The sequence below is a fragment of the Corylus avellana genome, chromosome ca9 (genome assembly GCF_901000735.1).
Source record: "Corylus avellana chromosome ca9, CavTom2PMs-1.0".
Taxonomy (NCBI): domain Eukaryota; kingdom Viridiplantae; phylum Streptophyta; class Magnoliopsida; order Fagales; family Betulaceae; genus Corylus; species Corylus avellana.
The window spans coordinates 7921172-7944023 of NC_081549.1; the positions used below are offsets into that span (position 1 = coordinate 7921172).

At 36.5% G+C, this 22852-nt stretch overlaps 2 protein-coding genes across 5 annotated transcripts in view; both read left to right on the plus strand.

Annotated features, from left to right (window-relative positions):
• Positions 1 to 1400: 1400 nt before the first annotated feature.
• Positions 1401 to 19832, plus strand: LOC132192307 (uncharacterized). Of its 3 annotated transcripts, XM_059607599.1 has the most exons (20): positions 1401 to 1816; positions 1911 to 1983; positions 2518 to 2640; positions 2983 to 3152; positions 3261 to 3410; positions 3820 to 3963; positions 4630 to 4690; positions 5447 to 5760; positions 6053 to 6184; positions 7358 to 7477; positions 7690 to 7776; positions 7897 to 8019; positions 8179 to 8299; positions 8385 to 8510; positions 9412 to 9546; positions 10106 to 10257; positions 10978 to 11118; positions 11665 to 11973; positions 19121 to 19262; positions 19479 to 19832. In XM_059607599.1, the coding sequence occupies exons 1-19, from the start codon at positions 1763 to 1765 to the stop codon at positions 19229 to 19231; spliced, it is 2646 nt and encodes an 881-aa protein (XP_059463582.1). In that variant the 5' UTR covers positions 1401 to 1762; the 3' UTR covers positions 19232 to 19262; positions 19479 to 19832. The 3 variants fall into 3 exon arrangements, with proteins under 3 accessions (XP_059463582.1, XP_059463584.1, XP_059463585.1); XM_059607601.1 differs by lacking the exon at positions 6053 to 6184; XM_059607602.1 differs by lacking the exons at positions 1401 to 1816; positions 1911 to 1983; positions 2518 to 2640 and having other exon boundaries at positions 3057 to 3124.
• Positions 19833 to 21185: 1353 nt separating this feature from the next.
• Positions 21186 to 22852, plus strand: part of LOC132161935 (protein CHROMOSOME TRANSMISSION FIDELITY 7-like) — a 3537-nt gene continuing 1870 nt past the window's right edge. Inside the window, exons 1-2 of one of the 2 annotated variants that reach the window (XM_059572154.1) lie at positions 21186 to 21462; positions 21840 to 22098. In XM_059572154.1, coding sequence (XP_059428137.1) covers positions 21299 to 21462; positions 21840 to 22098 — 423 coding nt within the window. In that variant the 5' untranslated portion in view covers positions 21186 to 21298. The remainder of the gene's footprint in view (positions 21463 to 21839; positions 22099 to 22852) is intronic. The other variant, XM_059572155.1, reaches the window with a different exon arrangement.

Consider the following 22852-nt stretch of genomic DNA (forward strand, 5'->3'; position numbering starts at 1 on the left):
AAACATAGATAGTTTGATTGTATATTTGTTTTGTGTTGTGTTGAAACTTATTTTTGATGTAGATATCTGTAGTAGATATACAATTGTCTATATTTGTATTGTATCGAAAAATTTTCGATGTAGATATTTGTATGCAATTGTACGTAGTAGATGTGTTGGAATTTTGATGTATTGGTTTGTGTTGGAATTTCATATGTATTGGATGTATATGCAAAATTGAATTGGAATTTCATATGTGTATATGTATTGGATTGAAAGCATATGTATTGGCCGGATGTATATATGTATTTGATTGGATGTATTAGATTAATTTGATGTATTGGATATTGGATGTAAATGTAGATATTGGATTGAATTGAATGTATTGGATGCAATGTAGATATTTGATTGAATTGAATGTATTGGATTTGATGTATTGGATATTAGATGTAAATATAGATATTGGATTAAATTGAATTTCATATGTATTGGATCTATCAGGTTAACACGTAAATCTGGGTATAAACCCGAATAATTTAGAAAATATATACAGAAAAAAATAAAAATTATTGGCGTGGCAGAAACCTGCCACGTCAATTTTTTTTTTATTGGAATGTCAATTTTTTTTTTTTGACGTTTCAGTTTCTGACACGTCAGAAATTTCTGACGTTTTAAAATTGACAGGTCAAAAACTTGAATTTGTTGACATTTGCCTTTTTAACCTCAGATACACGTAAAAAATGACACGTCAGAAAATAGTTTCTGATGTGTCAGTACCATTGACACGTCAGAAATCAATGGTAAAAAAATGGGGAAAATGCAGTTTACCCCCCCTGAAAATGACACGTCAGAAAATAGTTTCTGATGTGTCAGTACCATTGACACGTCAGAAATCAATGGTAAAAAAATGGGGAAAATGCAGTTTACCCCCCTGAAGTTTCAGGAGTTTTTCAATTTTAACCCCAAAGTTCAAAAATTGGCAATCTATCCCCCTGAAGTTTCAAAAATTGGCAATTTAAACCTTCCGTTTAATTTTTCCGTTAAATTGGACGAATTTTTTTTTAAAAAAGCTTGAGGGCAATGATGTAATTTCATAGATTTCCATCCATTTTGACGGAAAAATTAAACGGAGGGTTTAAATTGCCAATTTTTGAAACTTCAGGGGGTAAATTACCAATTTTTAACTTTGGAGTTAAAATTAAAAAACTTCTGAAACTTCAGAGGGTAAACTGCATTTTTTCCTAAAAAAATAAATGTATTTTTGTAGTGTTACCGGCTGCCTATACGGATCCAGGAGAGTGAAAGATACCCAAATTCGAAGTTGGATCTGAACCATGACCTGAGCGGTAGCCCAAATCTCGATCCGTACCTTGATCCGAATCACAACCCGAACCGTGATCAGGTTATGGGTCCAAACCTGGAGCAGAACCAGAACCGGCACCCAAATCCGCGTCAATCTCTGCCCTGTTCTGCATCCCTTTGGACGTCAAATCCAGCGCAACGACCAGACCTTCGGCCAGCCCAACAAAGGCCCGATCCAACTCATTTCGAATTAGGCTTCACCCAATCTTGCGTCTTCTCCACACTCGTCAACAAGTCTGCCGCCGGCGAAGGAACCACCAATAAACCGTTATTCTTCTGAATTCTGCTGGACTTCCAGAACGTAGCAGTCCACTGCTGAGCGCGGCTCCACTCCGCCTTGAAACAGGCCGACACCGGGAACACGTCGAGGAGACACGAAGACAGGCGCTTTTGCAAAACCAATTTAGGTTTTGTAGTGCAAATGACTTCGAAAGCTTCTTCAAAGAAGCAGCAAAAACGTGGAGTCGACTTCAAGGTAGCAATCTATGCAGTAGCACAAAACTTTTAATTGATCTTTTGTTTGATCCAGAGGAGGCTTACTTATGATGTTGTTTGTCGAATCTCTGCAGAAAATAAAGCGAAAGATTGGCAGGAAATTGCCGCCGGCGAATAATGCTACGAATACTGAAATTAAATCCAAAGGTATAGACTAGAAGAGTCTTTCTTATTACAAATTTCATTAGTAGTGTTACGTATATACTGGATTTAATAAGGCATTGTTTTGTTTCAGAGAAATTTTTTTTAGAGGAATTTGAAATTTTTGGGCAAAATGGGATAATTTTTCTTAAAGCGAATGGAGAATTGGATCATCTCAAATATCATATGATTTTTCTTTGAAAACTCCATAAATGTTCAGTTGTCTTTAGGATTTTATTTTGCTTTATTATTCATTGAAGCACATAAAAGCCAACCTTTTATTTAATCTTTATTCTTTTTTGTGGTTTTCTTAACATTTTATTGGTTATGTAAAAATCGTTTTAGTTTACGTTACATATTTATTTTATTTTTTTATTTTTTATTTTTGATTGTTAATTATAATGGCTGTGTAATTTTATAGTGCCTGAAGAGCTTGTGAAATATATTTTTCTCTTTGAAACCTGTGAAGCATTTGGTGTTGTTCCAACATTGATAAACGAATGTATTGACTAAAAGTTTACTTGTGCTTGTTATGAACAGCAATTATTCTTCCCGAGCAGAGTGTGGCGTCAGAAAAGGAAGGTTTAGCTGTGAACAAGAAAGGTTTGACTTTGAAAGAACTTCTTCAGCAAACATCCCATCACAACCCAAAAGTTCGTAGAGGTACTTCCTTGTTATCATGGAAGTGTTCATTATTGTGAAAAATATTGTCAGTGTAAAGAATCGCCCTAAGTGTTCAAATGAAGTTGGTAGGGGTTTGCAGAACAATTCCATTTTTAAATATCGAGAATGTAAGAAACAAAAATTATTATGGTGGTAAAGGTTTTGAAATCTTGAAGTTTTCATTTGAGGGGAGTTTTTTGGTAAGTCACTTGAAGGGTTACTTGAAAGTTATGCCCCCATTTTCCTGGTTGTTTTATCTAGCTTTTAGTGTTCACATCAAACCTTTCTTTTGTATTGAGTGGCAATCTCACAGTTGAGCTAAAATTTTGTTCCTCTCTGAAGATGCATTGATGGGTATTAAGGATTTATTCCGAAAACATCCAGCAGAGCTGAGGTTGCACAAATACGCCGTCATAGAGAAACTGCGTGAACGAATTGGGGATGATGATAAAGTGGTTCGAGAAACACTATATCAACTTTTTAAGTCAGTGATATTCCCTACCTGTAAAGAGGTTATTCCTTTTTTTTTTTAAAAAAAAAAAAATTATTGTAGTATTTATTGTTGCTCATCACCAGTTATCCATTTTTGTGACATTTGTTTCTCTGTTTTTCTTGTCCAGGATAATCAAGATCTTTTCATTTCCTTAATAATGGCATATATTTTTAATGCAATGACACATTTAGCAATTGATGTTCGGTTGATGGCGTTCAAATTTCTTGACCTTGTTGTTGAGAATCATCCACCGTCTTTTTTCTTGTATGCTGAAAAGGTATCTTAACCTGATTCTGTTAGGTAATCTTTGTAATTTTGTTTTTTGCGTGATTATGTTATTAGCATTTTTCTCTTGAAATCTTTCTGATCTAAGCAATCTGAGAAGCCATGCTGTTTTTTCTGGGTCATTAGCTCTAATGTCTTATGCAATATCCACCCAGATCTATAAGATAGTGAGTGAGGTAACAGGTTCCACTCCCATTGAGGTTATGGTCAAATAGCAAAAAAGGAAAATGCATATTTGGAATAGTCATTTTTACCCTTGTTTGAGGTTTCCTTTAAAACGATTGCTTTTGGATGCTAATCAGTCTGATGTCAAATGTACTAGAGTGATTCGTTTAAGTTTAATCATGTTCTTTTTGGTTTTGACATTTTCTTAAAGATTTTAATGTTTGCTTCATCAACAGATTCTTCAAAATTATGGGGACATTCTACGGAACAACCAGTTCTATTTACAGGACAAGGGAAAACTCAAGAATGTTCTTGCTGGGTTGCTGCGGTGCTTGTCACTGGTGCCATGTAATAAAAAAGAAGTTGACTCACGTGAAAAAGTACCTTCTAATTATCAATTGCAAATGTACCATTTGTTTTGTGTGTTGTCTTTTATCTTTTGATGAATCATAGTCTTCTATCTTTTCATAACCATATTTTACTCTTGAAACTTTGCATGCAATTATTTTTTTCAGCTGTTGTCATAATCATGTCATCTCATTACTATCTTAAAATCCTTTGCCTGTCCGTTATCTCTTACTGCTTAAGTTGGTTCTGCTAGTTGTATCTAGTGTGATTTTTACCAACCTTGCATGTCCTTATTCTTGTATTCAAGTAATTTTCCATGTTAGTGTGTTTATACTATGTCAAGTTCATTTCACGCGATTATGTCTATGCAACATGATTAAATGTATCAGGATGGATTCTATAATCAGGTTCACAAAGATATAAATGTTGTTGTCTAGAAAGTCAGTATCTGAAGGACTGACTTATCGAAAAAAAAGTATCTAAATGATCGAGTCAATGTGAAGAATTAATGGGATAGTGCTGTGTGATGATGGCCATCTTTGATTTTCCTCGTTTAATTATGAGTCTTACCTGCGTAAGGATTGTGATGTCTACAACTTTCACAATCAACGTTTTCCTCTCAAGTTCAGTAAGTTACATGTTTCTCTAATTTATTTGGGTGATATCAAATCCTAATGCTTTCCTTTTTAATTTAATAGAATGATGCTGGACAAGGGATGTTACATGTTTTTGAGCCTGATGTGTCTACAAAATCTGCTGGTATGTGAAAGCATCTTTTACCTTTCTTTATCTATATTTGTTTTTATGTCAGCATTCAGTGATTGATTTAGGGCAATGATGACCCCAGGGGTTTGGCTCAAATGGTAGGGGACTAGGATATTTCCATTAGGTCCAAGGTTTGAATTTTCTTGGGTGCAAACAATTTATTGGGGCCAGTCCGCCAACAAAGAGTATTACTTGGTCCGTGTGGAGGGGGTGGCGCTTTGTATGGGTCCGAGATTTACCCGATAGGGGTGAGTACATGAAGTGACCCTGCTTTGGAGGAGTTTCTCGTCAGAAAAGAATATATAGCTTGCATGATCATAAAAAAAATGGGTGCCTAATATTGCACTGATGGTAACTGCAATAATCAAGTCTTTCATTGTTAAAAATTTATTTTCATCCCTGGAATTAGATATTATAGGTCACTCTACCAGCTTCCATTCAATGATCAAATTTACCATACTTATAACTCTGAAACCTATTTTTCTTATCTATCACTTTCATTGTTTGGTTTATGAGTTTTCACAAGATCTTTTTGTAAATTTATTTATTCATATAAAAAGCAAAATAGAAAAGTGAAGTTCACATTGTTATTGTTGCTGTTGTTGGTCTCTAGCTTGTTCTTTACTTAGTAATATTACGGGATTATTACATGTACTTCCATTCTCATACCACCTCTCTCTCTCTCTCTCTCTCCAATATGAGATAGTAATGTTCTGAAGGTCCTGGCCTATGCTTGCTTTGTTTGTGCAGGGTTTCCTCTCATCATCAAGAAACTAAAGGATCTTGTGCCAGTTTTAGTCAATTGTTTCCAAGATTTTATTCCATCGGCTCATACTATGCCACTTCTTGATGCACAGTCATTTGATTGTCTGTTATGTATACTTCAGAGCATAGATATTGCATTCAGATTTTATATTTATGGGACTGACAAGGGTAAATCAGAATATCAACTTCCTCAAGGACAATCTGATGTGACAGTGTGGGATGAAAGTATCTCGTCATTGTTAATGAAGAAGATACTACTAGCGTTTCCCCTCAATCCAACGTGGCAGCTTTCAGAAAAGGTATGGCCTCAATACAAGTTTTCAGATCATTATCTTTGCTCCCACGTGACAATGCTAGATTCTTTTTTCTCCTTTAATTCAATTGTTTTGATTGGACTTCCTTTCTTTTGCATATGTTTCTGTGATAAAATTTGTCATATCTCCTTTGACCCTATTTATTTATTTATTTATTATTATTATTATTATTATTATTATTATTATTATTATTAATTTTTGTTTTTGGTTTTATGGTGGGTACAATGCTGGTCTTGTATTTTGAATTGGTCTAGTTCTTTCTATTTTTGCTTGGCAGGATGACGACAGATATTTTATCTTGAACGTTCTGATTACGGGAATACTTTTGCAATTCAGTGAATGGATCTTTCCTCCTGCTGTGTTGGAGAAATTTCTAGAGTTTATAGAAAATGCGCTGCTTAGAAAGGAGGTCTGAATCTTGCTCCATTATGTGCATATGATTTTAAAGATGCATGGTCTGAAAAATGTTGCCAATGTGGATTTGTATAATCTATAGAAAGTTTTATGATGAGGTGTAAAAATACAATTGACAGTTATGATGAGTGGGTATATCCATAAATTCCTAATATTTTGTTTTTGATTAATTATTTAATCCAATTACTAATAACTGGTGAAATCATAGATGTTGTGTTCTGTATCAATTTTAATTGATTAGCAATTGTAGTGAACCATGCGGGTTTCAAAACATAGAGATATAGGGTGGCTGTATTGATATTAATGTCAAATGACAATGTTGATTTGAAAAGTGATAGTAAAACATGACAATGGATTTTTTAAGAACATTTGTGGGCTATGATAAAATATGTAGTTGCAATATTGCACATAGTTGGAGTTGATTTTTCTGTATGTGGGTGTGATCATTAAAATTAACCTATCAATTTTTTTTTTTGTATGTAACATATTGAGTGCAAAAAGCTTGTGCTTATTACCCTATGCAAATAAGGATGCTAGATAACATTCTATCAATGCAATTGTTTTACCACTTATAAATAATTCGTATGCATAATATGTTAAGCAACTCATGTTACTAAATAGTTAAATTGTAAAGATTCTTTTTCTTTTCTTCAGAGAAAAAGAGGGCCAATCAAGTAAAAGTAAATTTTTTTTTTTGTATGTAACATTTGGAGTGCAAAAAGCTTGTGCTTATTACCCTATGCAAATAAGAATGCTAGGTAACATTCTATCAATGCAATTGTTTTACCACTTACAAATAATTCATATATTAAGCAACTCAAGTTACTAAATAGTTAAATTGTAAAGATTTTTTTTTTTTTTCTTTTCTTCAGAAAAAAGAGGGCCAATCAAGTAAAAGTAAATTCAGTACATGCAAATTATCAATGCATTGCAAAAAAAGTAAATCTTTTTTTTTTTTTATTCACAAAACAAAAGTTTGTCAGTTATCTTGCAAGTAAAAGACCAATTCTCGAGCAATCTCATTCATGTGTCCCCTTAGTAAAGCCTACTTTTCTGATTTAATATGGAGGTTGTTAAGACGTCTGATGTTTCAAGTAAGAGGCTCATTTTGTTTGGATAAGTGAAAATGTTTTCTTTTTAATTTGACTGGTTTAATATAATTTTGCAGATTTGTAATGGCACAAGGTTTGGTAAAGGAGTCTGGGAAAAACATTTACTTTCACTTCTTCCTTTTTTTCCGAAACTTTTTTCACAAGTGGAGAGCAATTGGAGATCTCGTCTTCTTCAGGTCTGACTTATGCTTTTAAGAATTATTGATTAGCAAGAGATTGTATATGGGAAATCACGTTGAATCTCTCTCTTTTTGTCTTTCTTAATTGGAATGTCTATTCATGCACTTTGGTTGATGTGTAATTTTAGATTTATCTTATAAATCTAGAGTTTCCTGAGAGACACCAAAAATCAAATGATACTGTTAAAGTCATAACAATTTAATTGCAGGCATTTACCAAGACTTTCAGGAATTGCCATCTTGAGTCTTCATTGAAATTGGCATGCCTTTCTACAATTGAAGATATGCTTATTCCTGTAAGCTTCTTCCTCTTTTTTATTTATTTAGTTTTTGGGACACAATTCTTTAGTAATTGCTTAGAATCACCATATCCCTCTCTCACCAATTTATTGCCAATACGTTTGTACATATTGTAGAAAGAGGAAAGGCTGTGCCTAGATTCTAGTGATCCAGAAATATTAGAGCATCAGATTGGTTGGATAAGAGAGCTCCCTCGCTTGCTAATCTTGCTAGATGATAAGCATCCATCTTGTACCCAGGTAACCATTCAATTTTCCTTGTGTACGCTTCTTGTTGCTGCAATCAGGCAAAAAGGTTTTATTTTTGGAGTTGTTAAGATGAAAAAGTAGTTTTTTGGCACCTTACTTATAAGAAAAATAAAAAAATTACATGGGGTACTTTTCCCCTTGAAATTACAGGTTGTGTTGCATCTGCAACTTCGCCTGGGACAATGTGCTCTGGTGAACTCTTCGTTTGCATGGGAATATGACAACATGCAACACTCATTGCTAGAGTTGTACAGCACATGTCAAGATGATGGTAAAATTAATTTTCTGAAGACATTGTTTAGTCTGTAACCCTTGGAGCGGTATCACTTAGTTTCCTGTTCTTTTTTATCTTGCAGGAAATATATGTTATGGTCCTTTCATAAGGCTTCCTAGAGATTCTCAGGAACTCTCTCTCTGTTGCCTTTATTACTTCTCTAATTTGGATTCACCTTTGTTGGAGTCAATAGCTTCTTGTTGCTTAAGTAAGTATTACTTGTCTGTTAGCTCAAATCTTCATGAATTTGATTGTGCAGGAACGTTTTATGTAGTAACCAGGTTTTATTTGTTGCATATAAACTTGCTTTAGTATTCATGCAATTGATGCTTTACTAGCATAGATAACTTGGTTTTCTTTGTATGCAAATCACTCTTATGTTTATAATCTTCAAATTTCTATGGATAATGGCTTTCCTGGGAAAATTACTTGACATATCCTTGCTAAACACATCAAGGAAGCTGTTGATTTTGAAATTAAGCTGCAATGCTTAATGTATACCTCTTAGAGTACTAAAACATCACTGAGTAGTTTAAATGTGTTTGTTGTTTGGACAGTAGAATGATCTCGGGCAGCAAGACATAAATTCTCTCAGCTTTTATTTCTTCAGCTAATATAAAATTTCTACTTAAAAGAATTAAGGCAAAATGACCTTTCTGAAAGATATATTTCTGCTATCAAATGAGTTACAATTTCCTTGAATTAGCTGAAAGATTGACAGAACGGATCATGTCAAATGTTGTTGCTACTGTATTTCCAGATTTGATTTCATAAATGGTGGTGAAATACTCATTTAGAAATATCTGGGATAATCAATGTAATTTCCAACTGCATTAAGTTTTTAGGGAAATTTATGCTTCTGCTTTTCAGTATATGGTATGACACTATGACCTCTACTGAAGTAGGGGGAAGCTGCATAGAGCACAAAGCTATGCTATTCCTCTTGCAATTCTTGAATCAAGAAGTTAGAATTGGTCAAATTAGATGACCAGGCAACTACTGAAAAATGAATACTTGCTATTTTTTTTGAAGTAAGATTTGGATTTTTTTTTTTTTTAAAAAAAGTAAGATGTGGAATTAACATTTCCTTTCTTGCCTGACTATTGCAGGTCCGGATTTGGAGCAATTTATATTATTTCGAATCATAGAGGTCCTGCATTCGGCATATACTGCAGGACATATCAAAATTACCGACCATATCAGTTTCTTCATCACTTTGCTCTCGCGTTTCAAAGTTTTCCCTGGTACCTTAGAATTACTTCTTTGGTGAACTCATTTTTGTTTATTATTTCCGGACAACATATGGTTCCCTATCTGTCTAAATGGGTGCCATTTATTAATCTTACCCTTCTTTGCATATTTAGCAGTAGATATAGAAAACTTTCATCCAGCATGCTTCACCTCTCTCTTTTGCAAGCAAACTCACTAAGAATTTGGATAATGTTTCCACAAAGTTAATGTTCTTGGTGATTATTATGTATATACATGTATACCTATAAGCAAATATACATGTGTGCGGGTTCCTGTATTTTTTGCTATAGATTATTAAATCATAACTCATAATTGAAAACAAAGTTGTCAAAAGTAGTAACTATGACAAGATTGAGTTTTAAAAAGCTTCATCCAAATGTGGCATGGAATATATCATCTGTAGGTAAGCCGCTGCATCGCTAGCTGAAAGCAGTTTATGCTTGGACAACTATTTTCAGCTTGTTTTATCTGTTGGGATCCAGTTCATTTACTTCTACACAGACTCATGGTTAATGATTATTTTAATCTGAAAAGATATTTTGATCTTTGCAGGAAACATGTATCCTATTTTAGAGAGTGATACAAAGATCAGAAACCGAGGAACATTTAAGTCACTCACCAGTGTTGTTTGCTCAAACCTGTCGCAGATTGGTGATAATTCTCTTGTTTTTCAAATACTAGAGAAAGTCACACTTGAACAGATCGTAAGTTGACTAAACTTTCTTAATTTGAACGTTACTTTTTTTCCTTTATTTTATACTCAAAAAATTTGTTTGTATATTTTAGTTATCATTTATACAAAGAAATACTAAGGCTCCGTTTGTTTCGGTGTAAAATGATTTATGTAAAATGTTTTCCGTATTTTTGGGTGTTTAGTGCGATGGAAAATAATAGTTAATGGAAAATATTTTCGGTTTGACCGAAAAAGCCTCTTTAGGTTTCGGAAAATCGTTTTCATTTTTAAAGACCGTAAACAATTTTTTCGAGTTTGAGCATCTCATTTTCAAATTGACAAAACCAGCTGGGGCCCGACTAGGACACTGTTGGGACCCGACCAGGACCCAGTTAGGACACCACTGGAACCCAATTAGGTCTCCGTTGAGAATCGACTGAGACACCGCCGGGACCCAGGCAGGACTCGGTTGGGACCTACTAGACCCAGCCAGGTCACCGTCAAGATTTGGTTAGGATATTTTTGTAGTTTAAAGTTTAATATGATTGAATGGAAATATATATATAACAAAAATTTGTGATTTTCTGTACGCGCTAAACACCGAAAAATGTTTTCCAGGAAATCAAGTTTTAAGAAAATATTTTCTGTCGAAACAAATGGAGCCTTATTTGAACAATTTTTGTTTGCTGCTTATCTGTTGATTGTTGATTTGTTCTTAACACTTCTTCTTGATGTGATGTTTGCATATCAGTTACTAAAGCCACCTCTAGACAATGCTTGTGCGATGCTCAGAATGCTTGCTATGCTGGATTCCAAACCCACAAGACTTTCTGAGCAGAGTATTATTACTCTAAGCAATTTCCTTTTAGGATATCTGATTGATGTTGTGCATGTAAGTATTTTATCTTGTTTGATATCTGCCTTTGATTAGTTTGAAGTAGTATTTTTTTCTTCTTTTTTAAATAAAAAAAAAATAATCATTATGTAGGCGCTGCATTACTTAGTTTATGTTGCCTGATTGTGCTGGTAGTGGTTAGTTTTTGGGTACTCATTTATTCAAGGAGTGCGGAAGTCATTATTATTTTCTTCTCTGTTCTCCTCAGAGGATTATCGTATGCAATTCAATGTTTTTTATGTAAATGAAGTGTTTCATGGCATGTGCAAACTGAAATATGCTACCTTTTCATGTAGAAGGAGAATTACAAAAGCTATTATCCCTAGTCTTTTCGTAGATAATACAAATTTTAATATCGAATGGTATCTTGTTGTGGTAAATCTCATAGTGTGTATGATCTACTTATCAAAAAAAATTATAATGTGTATAATCCTACTTTGCTTGTGCATATTTTTTCCCAAGATCACAAAGCTTATTATTGAGTATTTTGATTCTTTCCAAAACTTGGTCCAGTAATTCTTATTGTTTTGGCTTAACATGCAGTGCATTCAAGAGGATCATGAAGAGCCCAATGCCTCCATTTCTACACTCCGTTATTATCTCATACCTTGCTTTTTCTTCTTTGATAGAAGTCACAAACTTCTGGATCTTGTGTTGAAGATGATGGGGTCATTGATAACTGAAAGTAGTTCGTCGCTTTTTCCTCCTAAATATGCAACAGATTGTTCAAGTAGAATAAACGCCATTGTTTCTGTCCTTGTATTGATGCACAAGGATGTTAAAGTTCAGCAAATTATCTCTTCACTCAAGGCAGAGATTGACCATATATTACGAAAAATACTATCTTTCCAGGTACAATTTTGCATCTCAAGAATGTCACTTAGTATGTCATAAAGCACATTCATCTATTTATGCTAATCCAAAGGATGTAGTTCTTGAATATATTTTTGATAAGTAATGAAGTATATATCAAAAGGCACAGAGGGGTGCAACCCTAGTTCTTGAATATTACTAACTCTTGTGACGACTGGGGCATTTTAATATGTTAAAAATATAAACTAGTGTGTTGTGGATGTGTATGTGCGAGTATATTGTCACTTTTGTGTGGGAACCATATTTTGCTAAGCCCACTTTAGTCTAATGCCCCCTTTTTTTTGGTGTGTAAACATAATTCATTAAAAGGCACAACCCAAGTACATAGGTAGTATACAAGAGAAACACCTAGCCAGAGGAAGGAAGAAAATCAAGAAAAGCATGAAAACTAGAAATATTTAAGTAAACAACAGCTGTCTAGTGGTAAAGAGTCTTGAAGAAAACATTCTTTAATTCCACCACTATCTATTGGTCTTCAGAACTCCGATAATTTCTTTTCCCTCAAAGGCACCACATAAGGCAAGATGGTACCATCTTCTATATAGTAGCATTTTGAATCCTCCCAAAATGCCCTTTCCAACAAGCAAAGAGGTCTACCACTTATCTAGGCATGACCCAAGCCAACACTACTAGGCTGAAGATGGTATTCCAAAAGGCACTACTAGCCATTCTCACAAAGGAGTAAAAGGTGGTCAACTGACGACTCCTCACTCCTCTTACACATACAATACCGACCAACAATGATATGTTGCTTTTTAAGATTATCCATGGTTAGTATCTTCTCTAAGGCAGCTGGCCATGCAAAGAACACCACTATCAAGGGATTTTATTCCCCTAAATGCTCCTCCAAGGGAAAAGAATATTAACATGTGGAACAAAGACATTGTAGTAAGATTTAACATCAAACAACTCTTTCTTGGAAGGTACCCAACAAAGCTTGTCTTCTTCACCCCGTTTGAAGTTAAAGGTGTACAACAAATTGAAAATTGAGGCAAAAGAATCCATCTCCCAGTCGTGAGCCGCTCTAAGAAAGTTAACATTCCATTGATGAAAGTTACTAGAAGCCTGCGAATAATCAACCACTCCAAGGGAAAAGAATACTAACATGGGGAACAAAGACATTGTAGTAAGATTTAACATCAAACAACTCTTTCCCCCCCAACAAAGCTTGTTTTCGCCACCCCGTTTGAAGTTAAAGGAGTACAACAAATTGAAAAATGAGTTAAAAGAATCCACCTCCCAATCGTGAGCCGCTCTAAGAAAGTTAACATTTCATTGATGAAAGTTACTAGAAACCTCCAAATAATCAACCACTAAAGCATCCTTACAACAGGACATACTGAACAAGTTTGAAAATTTACCTTGAGGGCCTTATCCCCACACCACACATCATGCCAAAGTCTAATTTTGGAGTTATCATCAACCTCAAATCTAGTGACTAGAAAAGTCTTCCCAGCTCCTAATATTCTCCCATCACTTGGTGAGTTGGTCCAAGGTTTTTTCTCCAATCTCTAATGGAGGTTGGGCATCTGGAACTTGTTGATTTTCAATCATGCTTTCTTAAGGAAATGGCTTTGGTGCTATGTGCATGAGAGAGAGCCTTGGTGGAGAGTTGGGTGGACTCTTAAGTATGATTTACAGGGTGGGTGGTGTTCTAACGAGCCTCTTGGGACATATGGGGTGGGGTTATGGAAGAATATTAGAAGAGGTTGGGGGAATTTCTCTAGTCATACCAAATTTGAGGTGGGAGATGGCTCAAGAGTCAAATTCTAGCATAATTTGTCATGTGGGGATTTGACCCTTAAGGAAGCTTTTCTAGTGTTATATGGTATTGCTTGTGCAAAGGACGTTTCTGTAGAGGCATGCTTGGAGATGTTGGGTGGCTCTATTCAATGGAATGTAAGATTTGCTAGAGTGGCTCTTGATTGGGAGGTAGATGTCTTAGCCTCGTTCTACAGGGTGTTGTATTCAGTTAGAGAGAGATGGGAAGGTGAAGACAAATTTTGGTGAGTTCCCTCCGAAAGAGGGTTGTTCGCTGTTAGATCCTTCTGCAGTGTCTTGGATCGCAATGGTGGCTCTTAGTTCCCTTGGCAGACTAAAGTTCATTTTAAGGTGGCCTTTTTTGCTTGGTCGGCGGCCATAGGTAAGATCCTTATCATGGACAATCTAAGGAAACAACACGACATTGTTATTGATAGGTGAACTCTTCACCAATACACAAAAAGTTCCTCTGCGACTTCTCTATGCGGATGGCAACACCAATTGAGAGGGAAAAAAGAGACATGAAGTAAGTAGGCTGATTAGATAAAGTACTTCTAATCAAGTGAGGACATCCAACCTAGGCCTCCAACTACGCCATTCCGTAAACAAGCTATTGTATAACGACACAACATGATCTCCAATCTTATATTGATCTAAAGAGAATTTACCATTAACCTCTAACTGATCAATGGAGTTATTCCTTCTATTCGAGTTAGCCACTCGATGGAAGAACTTTGTGCACTTGTCACATTCTTTTAACCACAACTCCCTCAATTTTTGCCTCTGGAAGAGTTGTTCTCTCAAAATCATTAATCACTACTGCCTGCCTCATTTTCTCCTCCTCACTAAGAACTCTTCAAGAAGAAAGATTGCCAGATACCTTCTCATTTCAAACTTTTAAATCACTTTTCAAAGCCTTAAGTTTGCGAGCCAAAATATAATTTGTTGAACCCTGAAAGTGGTAGGAAGTTCCCCACAGTTTTACTATCTATCAAACTGTCTGGTCTTAATCACATGTTCTTGAACTTAAAGTACCTTCCATCTCCATGAAAACTTACGCAATCAAGAATATGGTAATGATTCGAACACAGTCTAGGCAACCTCCTCTGGGTCAAGTCAGGGGAAACTAAAAATCTATCAAGTCTAGACCAAGAGAGAGGATCTCTATTGTTTGACCACGTTAAAGAACCTCCTACAAGGGATATCCATAAGCCCTTGCTCAAAGATGAAGTCTAAAACCTCCACCATAGCTGGACTGAAGTGGGCATCACCATACCTCTCACTAGGAAAACAAGACACTATAATGCCCCCACAATACACTAGGGAAAATTCCAGTAACTAAGGCCTTCAATTACCGTTAATACTAAGGCCATAAACACCAGTAAACCCCAAGATAATTGGTCATCAATGTTTTTTTATTTTGATAAGTTAGGTTGGATATATTAAAAAGCGCAGAGGGTGCAATCCTAGTACACATGAAGTATATAAGAGAACGCCTAGGTAGAGGAAGAAAATAGAACAAGAAAGTCAGAAAAGCTAATTACTAAAGGAGCTAAACAAGCAGCTGTCCAAGTAAAAAGAGAGAAAAAAGAAAAAGGACTTAAGCTCCTCCAACAATCCTCTTCTAGTCCTCAAAATTTCTATCATATCTTTCCCTCCACAGGTACCACATAAGGTAAAGGGGAACCATTTTCCACACAACCACACTTTGAGAGCAACCACCCGTCCACTAACAGACAAACAAATCTGCCACACAATTACGCATAGCCTAGGACAACCCATAGCGGCTGAAAATGGCATTCCAGAAGGCACTAACAACCTCATAGTGAAGAAGAAGATGATCGACGGACTCCCTATTCTCCTTTTTTTTTTTTGACATGTCCGCATAAGAGGAGGAAGGGGGATTCGAACTAGTGACCTTCGCTTTATTAGGCGTGATCCTAGTCGATTGAGCTACCTCTTGAGGACCCCCGTTCAATCTATTGACCATGATGAGATGTCTTTCTAAGATTGTCCATAGTAAGAATTTTCCCTAGAACTGTCGACCAGGAAAAAATGCTACTTTCGAGGGAGTCTTGGTTTGCCAGATACTCTGCCAAGGGAAAGGAGAAGCCTTTTTGCAAGCAAGGATGTAGAAAGATCTAGTGTCAAAACTTCCCTTTGCAAGACGGAGCCCACCAAAGCCTCCCCTTCCCTCGCTCTGAGGGAATACAACAAGGTATAGAAGGAAGCTAGAACAGCCACTTCCCAATCGTGAGCCAAACGGATGAAGCTAATATTCCACTAAAGGGAATCACTTGAGTAATCCATGTTAGCAGCAACATGCATATCCTTCATACTAGCCATGTTATATAAACTTGGGAAAGCTTCCTTGTGACTCGAGTCTCCACACCACACTGGCTTTTTTAACCACCCTCCTATCCCACATGATCAAAATACCTCCGAAAGCCCCCTTTGAATCTGAACAACCCCAATAACATGGCTACATCTCCACAAGCTACATGCAATACTACAAGTCATAAACTCCAATTTTGTCTCCTGCAAACAAATAGCATTTATCTTCCAATCTCTGAGTAACTTTCTAACCTAAGGCACTTCTCCCCCTCATTTAGCCCTCTTACATTCCAGGATAATAATTTAGGGGTCATGGGACAACTAAGATACCCCTTCCCTTAACCCTACTTCTGCTAGAGCTTCCACATGTAGAATTATAATTAATGGAGCGAGACAGTCTTTTTAATTCTCTTTTTGCTCTCGTCTGATTTGGAATTGGAGACCCACTCCCCCTATTTGTGACTCGCTTCAATGGTTGTTGACAATGCCATGAGTTCCCCTTTAAACCCACCACAACAAGATACTCCTACACGGTGATGAATGTCCTCCACCTTCTGTGGGACCCAGCTTGAAGCAGTGGACCCTGAACACTCGGGATTGAAAAACACCCTTCCAGGGGACAACAATTCAAAGGCTCATGCACAATGGTTCCTCCCAAGAGCATAACATCAATTCCGAGCATGAAAAACTACTTTTTTCTACACAATTCCCTGATGGCCCAGCTGACAATGAAGACTAATGAGGCAGATTCAACCCCAACCCCAACGAACTCTTTTTTCCTCCCTTTTAACACAATTGTCCACGCAGCAAAGTTGGGAATTATCATTTCAGGGTAATTGTCCTTAGAGGGAGCATTTATAGAGTCGGACGCTAATCCACAATTGTATCATTAGCGGAAAAACTATCATTAGAATCTGAATCTCTACCCTCATTAGAAAAGCTCTCTAGACCTGAAAATGAACGACAGAACCCATCCGGGGGCACAAAGCTAATATTAGTCCTCGCTATAAGACCTCTAGCGAGATTCGAGATTGGAGGTGGAACAAAAACTTGCAGTTGAGCGGCCTCCGGCAAAGGCAAAGCATCATCGATAATAGGGTTTCCACTATCGACCTTTGGTGAAGAAAGATTGCCTTACACGGTTGCCACCAACAACCTCAGAAAGCTCTGCTCCCTTATCTCTCTTGACTACTTGCTGGTGGCTACAAAACTCGTCTTCTAAATCCTTGAAGACCCAACAGCACAGGTGTGGCTCGAGCCTACGCCCGCATAGCCTGCACTAGAACCCAGGCCCAACCTTATTTTAACAACATCCCGACCTGTGACTGCTCCCTCTTAAGGGTTTGATTTTGGGTCATGTCAAATGAGTAGCACAAGCTACTATCTGGCCCTTGCCCAAATCTCCCACTCCTTTTGTTCTGTCCAACATCGAAGGTGTGGTTTTATGACCGTCAGGCGAAACCTTCAAACCTAGGCCCGGTTTTGGCCCTATCTCACCATTTTCCTTTATGCCAAGAACACACCTCGACCCAGACAAGTCCAATACCTCATTCATGTGTTTAAGGGTTCGATCATTCTCTTTCACTCAGTTGTGCCAGCTGGGCTCACATATCATGACAAAAACAATTGTCATTTTTGGAAACCCTTGAGCCACTCTGTCCTGCTGCCACGTTTGCTGTATGACAGCCACCTTCATTGTAAAACTTGGGATTGTCCTCCCTTGTACCTCCCCGACAGTAACTGAACTGAGCCAGTGTCCTAGCAGCGACGTAGTTGGCTGAAGGATTCCTACAGGAGGCTTTCGTGCTCTTCCCTGCACCAGTCAACACCTCCTTGTGTGAATTCTTTTGTGTCTCTTTCCCTTGCACCTGGTTCATGCCCTTCCCTGCACCAGTCAACACCTTGTACGAATTCTTTTGTGTCTCTTTCCCTTGCACCTGGTTCATGGGCTGGAACGACCACACCACCTTGCTTGAACGAGCATGCCCATGAAAAACTTCCCAAGTGAGGTATTCCATTCCCGCTGCAGTAGGAAAGCTGGGTAGAAGCACAGTTGACACCTCTTCGATTTCCTACGAAAAACTCCTTGAAGAAAGCTACAACCTTTCACAGCTCAAGGGCACATCTTTTCCATCCCTCTCCCTCTCAACCATCTGGTATAACTACGAAGCCATGCCACCCACTGTCAACACCAAATAATTACCATGCCTGTTTGAGCATCTCTGTGTGGTCTTAGCAGTGTTGCCAACTCAGCCGCCTCCTTGAATCAGAGCCTCCACCATCTTCGCCAGCCAAACTACACCTTTCCCAAATGCACTGCATGAGAGACACCCCTACTTCTTTCAATGAATCTTAACGCAAACATCCTTTCTCTACCGAAAGCACATACACCTTTGCTTCTATGAAGAAATGCCTTGAATACCCCATCGCACCACAATTACAACTGAAAGCACCACAATTACAACTTAAAGCTGGAGATGACGCTGGAACCGGCAACCCAACATACCTCACTTAAAAACACAGTATGCAAGGCCCACTATTCAAAATGCCTTTCTATGTACATCATTCATCAAATATCACATCTAGATATCAATAGCCACACTTTGCACCATATATTCTCATTGTGAAATTTAAAACAAACAATGAGAAATTTAAAACAGAACTCTAATTTGAGTGCCACATGTATCTCTCCGTGTCATATTTGGACCTGATAAATTCATTGAAGAATAGAAATTTTCACTTCATCTGTAAGTTGGTATCTTCGATTTGGCAAAATATTAGTCTGGTACAACTCTGATACAGGATCAGAATTCAGACCTAGTTTGATTAAAGAAACTTTCGGTTAGATTCTGATTGCTGCTATATGGTACATTGTCTTGGATTTATGAATACATTGAAAATTTCTTTTGACTAGCAAGTTGGTTTGATTAGCTTAGCACCGTTTTTTGTAGTATTAGATGTGATTTTATCTTGTAATGTAATTTGCTTTAAGATGCATGTTGATTGGGTTTCTTCTATATTATGAATCCAGTCTTCAGAGGAAATCAGCATGACAATGGAAGAAAGGCATAAAATACAGTGTGCCTTTGATCAACTAAAAGTTCTAACAAGTGCATCAGCCAATGCGACGCCTGCAATCTAGAATGATGTTTGTAAATTAAAATCTTACCCTAGTGAGTCTTCCAACTTCAATTTTTGCATGCTTCATGCCTTTCTAGTACGTTTCAGATATATATATTTTTTTCATCTTTTTGGTGCATCAGTTGTGCACTGTCAAGAGATCTATCAAGCTTTATCTTGGCAATTTACTTTTATTGGAAAAGCAATAGAACATGGGTTTTATGTGTTTAAATCATCAGTGCTCTCATTTTTTCTTTTATTTCTGGCAGCAATATTTAGTGTTCTTGAGGGAGTTCTTAGAGATAACAAGCAGTCAAGGAGAATGCATTAGTTTTGATATCGGAGAATGGAATATGCATCGGCTTTGGCTCCTGCAATTTTGAGTTACATAGTCATCTACTTGTCTTTTGAATTTTCAGGTTGAGAGCTAAATCATTACGGCAATCTTATATTGTGTACTTCAAAAAATAAGTCTTCTTTTTGGGTCATGAAATACTTAAATCTGTAAGATATCAAATTTTGTAGCAGACGAACTTTCAAAATGTTTTGTTTTTTCCCATTAACCTTTGGGAACTGAAATGGAAATGATCATGAAAATGCATCCAAAGAAATTTGAAGTATAATTCTGTTTCTTTTGTTGAAGATGATTTAGGAAGAAATTAGATTTGTATACTTTAGTGATGGGGAAAAAAACTAATTAAATTGTTTGGCAGAATCTCTACCCAAAATGAAAGTTGTCAAAGTCTCCCCAATTTGATTTAGATTCAATTATAAAGTCAAATTCAATTGAATTTTAGTGGGATGTTGACATAATAGCTACAAACCCAGAATTTGCACCAAAACTTGAATGTTAAAGAGTAAGAGGTGATGTATAGCCTTGTGCAGATTTATGTTTTTGGAGCTTCAAAAGATGTAACCTTTACAAACTCTCCAATATTTTTACTTTTTATATCCTATCGATAACTTTTTATTACTATTTAAATAAAAAACTCACTATAAATATTTTTTTTTTTTATACAAATAATTCAAAACTTCTATCTATTTTATATTATATCAATCATTTCTAGATCAAAAATCATTTACCAAGTTTATTGCCAGATGGAGCTGATGGAACTGCCAGCCGCAGCCGAAAAACATGAATAGACAAATTGATTTGGCTAATGGTTTGAACATTTTACCAACTATTTGATGCGCTTTAAAGAGAGTGTAATGCAATTATATTAGTGATGTGGCATGGCTGAGTAATACTATTTTTCACACTAGTTAAATAAATAAAAATTATTAGTGTTAATAATTTGTTTATATTTTCACCATATTTTTTTATAACTTTAATAGATCAATCATTAAATTTGTAGGATCTACCATTGACTTATGTAGAGTCCACATAAGTCTACAAATCTAATAATTAATTTGTAAAATAAAATAAAAAAAATATATTTATATGCATTTTTACCAAAAACCAGTTTTCTACCTATTTTCTCAAAATTGTCCGACCATGTGACGATAGGCAGAGGCTCCACCCCAACTGAAAAAGCTGACACGAGTTAGCCACTGCCATCGATCATGCCACAGCACCAGTGTGATTGGTACACCTAGTGAAGAGTACTCTTGGGAGACGAAGAGAGAAACTTCTTTGAAACGAAAAGCCTCACCTCCTGCTCACGATTGATCGGCGCCGGCCATCTCCAACCACCGCATGCCGGCTGCCGACCGCTGTCGAGATTATACTCTTATTCTCTCCTTTCCAGATAGTTCTATACTCTGCCTGCCCTTTTCTCTCTCTCTCTCTCTCTCTCTCTCTGCTTCACCGACGTCGTGCAGTTTTTGGGTTTTGGTGATAGGCCACCGTGCTTCCATGGCAGATCTATTTACGAAATTACAAAATGGTTTTTGTTTTTATTTTTATTTATTGTTTTATAGCATTTGAAATTTTAGGAGCTGCAAAAAGAGCGGGAAATTAGCTAAAGCTAATTTACCAAAATCCTTTTGGCGCCAAAAGAGAGAGAACATAACATTAAAATGCACCGTAAACGAAAACAAAACACAAAAGAGAGACACCAATCCAAATAAGAAGCAAAATCATTCATTCATGCAATCCAAGATCAGCTCCTTCTTCAAACCCTCTATTTCTATTGCACCCAAATCTCCGATTTTTGACGGCGACGGCGACGGCGACGACGAATTGACGACCTGGGAGAAGAAACAACATCCCATCTTCAATACGTACTCGCGTAGAGCTCCAAACCCAGATGGGTACGCTCTTTGTTGCGATCGATATTTATGGTTTTGATCTTGACTTGTGCCCGTTTAATTGTTTGGTTGCTGTGAAAAGCTTGAGGAAAATTCTGCTTTTAATCTTGATTAATACAGTGCTTTATTTTATGGGAATTGAAATGACAGCAATAACAAGCAGTTTAGTTAGGTGGTAATCTTAGCGCTCTTTTTCCATTTTTTTTTGTTTTTCATGACGAGGAAAAAAAATTCTAACATTTATTTTTTTCCCTCCGTTTCTTGGTAACCAAACAGTCGAACAATTTATTTGCTCAGATTGGCTTATTTTGAAAATAAAGGTGAATTTTCTATAGCATTGATATTGACATTTCTGGGGTTTGTTTTATTGGGGTCAAAAGCAGTGAAGTTGTCAATTTAGGGCTAGTCGGAGAAACGCTGCAGAAATCCATTTGGAATTATTCGTGTTTAAAGCCGAAATCAACGATTAACAAGAACAAGAAGAGACGCTATGCGCAGTTCCATTTAGATCTGGGTCAGTCTGATTTTACCCTACGCACATGTTCCACATGTGGGGTCAAGTACGCTCCTGGAGAGGAAGAGGATGAGAAGGCTCACAAGGCATTTCATAAGGTCTATACCCATGGTATTCCATTTAAGGTATACCACTAAAAGTTGTGTCCAAATGTGCTTATTTGGTGTAGAATATTTTGGGAATATTTGAATACTATGCATCTTGCTTTTGTACATTATACTTTGAATCCATTCAAACTATGATGTCACTAAAAGGTTATATGTTTCATATGTGTTTATTTTCTATTGTTTTAGTGCTTTATTTATCATATTGCTTCTTCAATTTTACAGGGTTGGTGCAATGAAGGGGTGATTCATATGCCCTATACTGAAGGGGGTCAAATCGTTTTGGTGTTGGATTGTGACCCTCCTGCGCATAGGAACAAGGTTCTTATTTGATTTCTGATTTTTTGAAATTGGTAAATAAGATGGTTTATAATTTTTAGTGTATGTTTTTGAAGTATTAAATTGGGACGTTATTGTACTGGCAGGTTGAGGAAGTGGTAAAGATGATGGAGACTGAGCTTGGAAGTGGATGGATTTACCATAAGAGCTGTAAGGTGATCAGCATTGCTTTTTACTTGATTATTTCAGAGGCTTCTGTTTTCTGGTTCTGCTGTATGAGATTTTTTGAAGATTCTTGAATTGTAATTCATTTCTTCTTTAAATTCTACTTGATTCTATTCAGATTCCCAGTTATTGATGATAAAGACTTGAATTTTGCGAATGTACCTTGAGTGACCTAGAATTTTTTAATGAAGATTGTTAGATGGATCCATGTAGTGGTGAAATGATAAAATGTTTTATTGATTTCTCACCCATTAATTCTTTGTCTGATTTC